The sequence below is a fragment of the Gymnoscopelus braueri genome (genome assembly GCF_963280865.1).
Source record: "Gymnoscopelus braueri genome assembly, chromosome: 8".
Classification (NCBI taxonomy): Eukaryota; Metazoa; Chordata; class Actinopteri; order Myctophiformes; family Myctophidae; genus Gymnoscopelus; species Gymnoscopelus braueri.
This window is the reverse complement of record NC_137609.1, coordinates 1,933,240-1,940,739: the sequence shown is the minus strand read 5'-3', so window position 1 is coordinate 1,940,739 and position 7,500 is coordinate 1,933,240. Positions and strand designations below refer to the sequence as shown.

At 43.1% G+C, this 7,500-nt stretch overlaps 1 protein-coding gene across 2 annotated transcripts in view; it reads right to left on the bottom strand.

The window, feature by feature from the left end:
• Nucleotides 1-4,162: 4,162 nt before the first annotated feature.
• LOC308090412 (lymphocyte cytosolic protein 2-like) overlaps nucleotides 4,163-7,500 on the bottom strand; it is a 33,174-nt gene continuing 29,836 nt past the window's right edge. For both annotated transcript variants that reach the window (XM_080435579.1, XM_080435580.1), the window contains exons 19-21: nucleotides 5,599-5,673; nucleotides 5,189-5,338; nucleotides 4,163-4,410 (exon numbers count right to left, since the gene is read on the bottom strand). In XM_080435579.1, coding sequence (XP_080291705.1) covers nucleotides 4,261-4,410; nucleotides 5,189-5,338; nucleotides 5,599-5,673 — 375 coding nt within the window. In that variant the 3' untranslated portion in view covers nucleotides 4,163-4,260. The remainder of the gene's footprint in view (nucleotides 4,411-5,188; nucleotides 5,339-5,598; nucleotides 5,674-7,500) is intronic.

The following is a 7,500-nucleotide window of genomic DNA, read 5'->3' as shown; positions in this document are numbered from 1 at the left end:
CATTGGATTTCATTGGATCAAATCGACAGGAAGTGGAAAACACACAGGAAGTGGAAAGCCTAGGAAACAGGTGAATAGTCCTGAAATAACACTGTCTATGGTCTTGAAATAACACTGTCTATAGTCCTGAAATAAGACTGTCTATAGTCCTGAAATAACACTGTCTATGGTCCTGAAATAACACTGTCTATGGTCCTGAAATAACATTGTCCATAGTCCAGAAATAACACTGTCTATGGTCCTGAAATAACACTGTCTATGGTCCTGAAATAACACTGTCTATGGTCGTGAAATAACACTGTCTATGGTCCTGAAATAACACTGTCTATGGTCCTGAAATAACACTGTCTATGGTCCTGAAATAACACTGTCTATGGTCCTGAAATAACACTGTCTATGGTCCTGACATAACTACACTGTCCATGTTCCTGAAATATTATCTTATATTGAGTTAGTTAGTCTTAGTGTCAAACTATATTATTTCACAAATAATACTAATGTAAAGACAAGACTAAGAGCCTCAGAAATAGCCAATCTAAACGTTTGGCTGTTTTTGCTATTTATCAAAATAGGGACTGAAAAACTAAAGATACAATCTACAAGCTCAACACATGTTGCATTGCCACACATGAGCTTATAGAGAACTCTCATTTAGTCATTACAATAGACTTCATATTTATATTCATCTTGTCAAATCAGACACACAGAAACAAACCTCTATTTTTTTTTGAAAAGGGACACTTTATTGGGTCTTAAAACATTTTTGATTTTGTTTTATTTTTTTTAACATTCCTTTGTATCATTTATTTGTTGTATCATATTTGATATATACAAGGGGTATTACAAGGGGTATTTCAAGTCGGTTTTACTGCCTCCCCCTGGCCAGCCGGGGCGCCTGATGGAGGGGAAAGGAACTGGTAAGTCGGTTTTAACATTACAAAAAAAAAATATATATATATTTTAGACCTGTAGTATCAAATATGATACAAATCGTAAAGGACTATAGACCTGTAGTATCAAATATGATACAAACACTTTTGACATCATAAAAAACAAACTCAAATGCTAAATTTTGAGAGCTCATAAGTGCATTCAAGTTATCCAACACTTATTTCAAAATATTAGTAAAGATATACTAGGAAAACTTACCCGAACTGCTTAAAAAATTATTGTTTGTTAGTAGTGCATCAACCTCTCCTGTTTAGTTGATGGCAGCCATTTTGGGTCAGACCACCTGAGGCTCTGTAACTACCTGCAGTGCAAATGGTATGGTCCAGGGGGAAGTGGGGATGTGTCAGATATGATACAACAGGTTCTTGGTCCAAGTATTCATTACACTGATTTATAAAAAAATCAGTGTAATGTGTGTATCATATGATACGTTTGGCGTTACTCTCTGACAGAGTAAAAGTAACTTAAACCTCTAAGAGTAAAGCAACTTGAAGAGTATAGAGCAGACATCCACAGGTAAATATGAAACATCTTTGTTTAATACAAGCTCACGAATGACAAAGAGTAAACAGAGAGCATCATTACTTGGTCTTTACATTAAAATAACATGTTAAATACAGATGTCAGAGGAGGTATCAAATTTTAATATGAAAAAGTATGTCTAAGTACTTCAATTTCAGTCAAACTTTTCATTCCAGTTTTTGCTGACCGTGAATGATGAAACCTCTACAAATAATATTTGTGTCTCTCTCAAGTTGAGCTCAGACTGTGGGAGGAACATTATTGATCAAGATGTCTTATGATAAATGATTTATTTTTACCCAAGAGGGATGGGGAAGAGGAGCGCTTATTTTCTGTTACTTCAAGTCCTTAAATCACTTAAATCCACTATACAGTACTTATACTAATACTCTTCACCGAAAATAGCCGATCTACAAGCTCAAAAGTTCTGAGCTTGTAGATCGGCTATCTTTGGTTCCCCCCAGAATTGAGAGGCTGGGGTTGAAGTGGTTAAATGGTTAAAAGTTTTCCTTGTGACATACTGTATCTTAGGGGGAAAGATGTAAATATGTATGTACCGTAATATGACATAAATGAAAGGTTTTATTAAGTAACAATGTCATTCAGGAATGCCGTGGATGAAAAGATTATTAACAGGGGTGACCTGAGATGAAAACGTTTGAGAACCACTGCGCTAGACGACAGAGTGCCCGCAGCAAGCCATCAAAGGCCACGTGCGTCTACGGTCGCGCTTTCTGACTGATCGAATTGTTTATTAAGTTAAGCCAATCACACGCTGCCTCTTCCCCAGATATCCTGGGGGAAAACAACATGGCAACAACAGCAGTGACAACACACAGATATACAGTATGTGTGGGGAGGAGTTAATTGGCACGACTAAATTGGGAAGAAAAAGGGGGTAAAACACAAAACAAAGTGTTTTGTGAGTGACTAGAGCTCTTTGGAAATCACGTCCAGAGCTAAACATGCACCGAGTGACATGCTAAGTCATTGTGGGCATGTCCCTCCGACCCTCCAATCACTGCCGGCCTCCTTCCCAGATCTGACAACCCCCCCCCCACCCCCACCATATACATTGTGGAAGTCACAAGCGTCACTATGAAGTTTTGCCAAATTATTTCATTTAATTTTAATCTGTTTAATCCAGGTCCATTGTTTTGCTTACATTTGTATGCGTCAAGTGGCTTCAATAGAAATGTCCTCCTAAAACTGGGAGGCTTTCAAAATAAGAGTCTATTTATTGTTTACACAATTGTAAACATGTAATGTGATTAGACAACACAGGTTTTATTTTGAAATCTCCCTTACTGGAAGTTGGGAGTGAATCGTCTCCAAGTAGATGAAACGGACCGAGGGGTCTCCGACGGTCTAATCAAAATGTTGATTTACAGTTGGCAGTGCAAGAAGGGCCCCCTTGGCTCCAGGGCCCCTGTGCACGTGCGATAATCCGCCCCTGTCGATGGGCGACGCTACTCGCCCCAGAAAGTTGAAGTTTGTTCCGCTTGAGGTGCCCAGAGAGCGCTCCGCTCTGCCAAATAAGACGGTGGCAAAGAGCGCTGAAATGCAATGCTCTGCACCAGGAAGACGAGAGCACTCCAGCACGTCTTTACGAGGCGCTGGATATGAAGCCAATTCTCATTAATGGCCAAGAGGGTGTCGCTATTTCCCCTCTTGCTGTTTGCAGAAGACTTTTTATGTCATTAAACTCAATGGGGATTTGACTGGACTTTACACTTGATTTTATTAGTTTTCGTAAACATTGTCATAAATACTTTATGCGTTCAGTCGCTAGTTTGAAGTCTTCTTTCAATTATCGGCGTTTTCGTAAATGATGGTCCCATACATTTGTATGATAACGTAGTAGGGTATGCCTCTATTGGTTCTACTGATGCATTCATTCATGTGCATTGACATCACATGTATTGTGTGCTTTTGTATCATTTTCTTCCATATTTTATATGGATATTTTGTAACCTTTAATATGTTACATATTATTATATGAGTGTATTTCCAGTAAGTACATAGACTTTTCCCCACCTAACAACATCTAAATCAGTGGCTCTCAAAGTGGGGTACGGACCCCCCCCCACCTAGGTGGCCTGGAGGGGGTTCCAAGGGGTCCCTTACTGAAAGACTGATGGTTAGGAACCAAAGGGACCCTTATAAGTCTCTAACTTTACAACCTCAACCTCAGAGTTAATGGGTGTTTGAGAACCAGTGATGACTTGTTTTGGCGACAGCTGAGATCTGGTTTGATCTGGTTGATGCAGTTTGATTTGGTTGGGTGTGGTTGGATGTGGTTGGATGTGGTTGGGTGCGGTTGGGTGCGGCTGGGTGGGGTTGGATGCGGTGAGGTCCAGGTTGGATGCGGTTGGGTGTGGTAGGATGTGGTTGGGTGCGGTTGGATGTGGTCTGGTCCAGGTTGGGTGTGGTTGGGTGCAGTTGGATAGGGTCAGGTTCAGGTTGTATGTGGTTGTATGCGGTTGGGTGCGGTTGGGTGGGGTTGGATGCGGTCAGGTCCAGGCTGGATGCGGTTGGGTGCGGTAGGATGTGGTTGGGTGCAGTTGGATGCGGTCAGGTTCAGGTTGGATGTGGTTGGATGTGGTTGGATGCGGCTGGATGTGGTTGGGTGCGGTTGGATGTGGTCAGGTCCAGGTTTGAGGTGGTTGGATGTGGCTGGATGCAGTTGGATGCAGTTGGATGTGGTTGGGTGCGGTTGGATGCGGTCAGGTCCAGGTTGGATGCGTTTGGATGCGGTTGGGTGCGGTTGGATGCGGTTGGATGCGGTCAGGTCCAGTTGTTCACAGTGACACAGTGGCCGGCCGGTTCGGTCAGACGACACATGTTCTGTTGACCTGTACCTCGACTCTTTGCATTGATGAGCAGCAAGGAATTCTGGGAGTAATGGCTGATGATGTCACTCACTGCCGGGAAGGTCTAGAGACACACACACACACACACACACACACACAACAACAACACACACACACACACACGCACGCACGCACACACACACACACACACACACATACACACACACACACCAGTTTAAAAGTGATAATTTCGTCGACTAAAACTATGACGAGAAATTTTGGTCGACAACCTTTTTCCACTGCCAAAACTCAATCAAAACTAAATCAAAACTAAGCTATGATGGCTAAAACTATGACTAAATATACAAAGCAGATCTACAAGCTCGTATGATTGTAGATCTGCTATTTGTTTTTAAATCGTGATTTTTTTTTGCAAATCTTTGAATATATATATATTTTTTAAAGCGAACATTTGTAACTCAAATCTTTGCTTCTGGGGGTCCCTGGGAAAAAATATTTTGAGATGGGGGTCCGCGGCCAAATACAAAATGTTTTATAAATCCTAACAGTATGTTACTATATCAGTGGTGCTCCAACTTTTCCATGTCAAGGACCCCCAAAATGATATTTATTTGGCCGCGGACCCCCATCTCAAAATATGTTGTTCCAGGGACCTCCCCCCCCCCCCCCCCCCCCCCCAGAAGCACAAATCGGAGTTAAGAATGTTCATAGCCTAAAACATAGCCTATATATATTCAAAGAATTGCACAACTTATCCAACATTTTAAAAAAAATAGCAGATCTACAAGCTCATAGCATGAGCGCTATGAGCTTGTAGATCTGCTATTTTTGAATAGCCAATGAAATCTTAAAACGACACAAATGCCTTATGTTCTGTGTACCTCATGTACTTTAAGGCCGGTACCCAGCAGGTACTGGGCTCCGTGTCGTCGGATCGGGATGTTAAACACCCTGTCCTGGTATAGAACCATCAGAGTGTAGGGCTGGACGTCAGGCTGCTTAGTGCTGTCCCTGACCACGTAGGCTCCGTCCTGCACGCACGCACGCACGCACGCACGCACGCACGCACGCGCACACACGCACACACGCACACACGCACGCACACACACACACACACACACACACACACACACACACACACACACACACACACACATTTGGACATAATGAGGTTACCCCCGGCAGAGACGATATACACATGAGTGTATGAATGTGTGTGTGTGTGTGTGTGTGTGTGTGTGTGTGTGTGTGTGTGTGTGTGTGTGTGTGTGTGTGTGTGTGTGTGTCTAACCTGGTTAACTTGTTTCAGACAGCTCTCTGCTTGACCTCTGGTCACTTTCCCCACATACCAACGGCGGTCCAACTCCTACAGGAGGATTTACAATGTAGGCATTTATCAGACACTCTTTATCCAGAGAGACTTAGGTCCTTGCACACTGGTGCATTTATTAATCCGAAATCCACCAAAAAAAAAACAGCAACACAACATCCTTCCACACTGAAGTCCGATGTGAATTATTTATATTCGTTGCAATGTTTTCGCAGAACCAAAAAGAGTCAAGCAGTGAAGATGATTTTGGGGTCCTTTCGCTTGTGAAAAAAAGGAAAAAGGAAAAGAGAATATTGGGTTCATCTTATCCTGACATTTCGTAAACAGGAAGGAGAGTTTCACACGTTGTACGAGAAGCGGCGGCATTATCCCGACCGTTTCAGAGTTGCTTTTAGGATGTCAGTGGCCCAGTTTGATGCTTTGCTAGCAACACTGGAGCCACATATTATAAAGAAGACCATAATCTTCCGCCAATTGATGCTGAACAGCGGCTGGCAGTATGCGTGCGCACGCACGCACGCACGCACGCACGCACGCACGCACGCACGCACGCACGCACGCACGCACGCACGCACGCACGCACAAACCAAACTGATAGGGGTTCAGGGCTCAGGAAGGACACAACACTGCTTAAAAGGTGAAAGACAGCCGCGGAAAACTTAAATAATCGACCCTGGTCCGAAACCAAATAATACGGACGAAATATTCGGCGGCAGTGTGAAAACGTGATTGACATAAGGTGAGGTCGATCTTTTTTTTTAAGTGCTCCGAAATTCGCACTGTTATTTGGCCGAAAAAACGCACCAGTGTGCAAGGACCTTAACTCTCTCAGTGCCACGCCCCGAGATATCCCGAGTTTTTCCCGAGTACCCTCCGTGCCAGCACGAGAAATCCCAAGTTTTACTTTTGACTGTGGTCACGCTATTCTGTTTATTTTTCATGATCACTTTCGCTTCCTGACTCCTTCAGACTCATTGGGTTCCGGTTTCATGACGCAGATTCCGTTTCCGGTTCTCATTTTTTTCCCGCGGTCATTTTCGGCCAGAATAGGGAAAGTCACGGTTTTTCACACGGTATAAAATACGAACGGAGAGGTCCACGTCTACTCTCTTTGGTCTGGGTGACGATCAGTCATCGTAGTCGTGTATCGCATCGTAATTTAGCCCGATCAACGATTGTCAAAAATGTCAACATCCGGTTATGACCGGATGTGACGTGAGCCTGTTTGGGAGGGGGCGAGTGAGCCAGCGAGGTCATCAATGTGTCGATTTGTTGCTCTCTACTGGTAGAACTGTATTATGGGTTTAAACACCCAATCAGATAATTTATTTGAATGAAAAAAAAAAGAAAAAAAAACGCAAATTGTTGGCACTGGGGGAGTACTTTATGAAAAAACTCTTGGCACTGAGAGAGTTAAGCAAGGTGATTATATTACAATATATATCGTTGCTGTCCGGCAGGAACCAGCTAACTCAATTTTTCCGCTATTGCATTTTTTCCCCATACATCAGTGCTATTGAACACCCTTTACGTCTGTTTGTTGGTAAAAAAAATTGAACCAATGAAAAGTATAAAAAAGTGCTTCTGACAAAACCAGCTAACTCCATTGGATCCTCAAACTTTCTGCTAAACCAGCTAACTGCAGCAAAGGGGGGTGGAGTTAGCCTGTTTTGCTGACTCCAGGCTCCGCCCCCTTTTGACTTCCAACCTCATGGTGAGCTTGGAGATCCATTCAGCTGTTCTTATCAATGATAAACAAAACCTTCTGGGTTGGCGAAAGGGCCTACTCTGTGTGGAGTTTGCATGTTCTCCCCGTGTCTCCTAGGGTAGTTAATACCCTCACAAAAACATGTAGTAATCCTG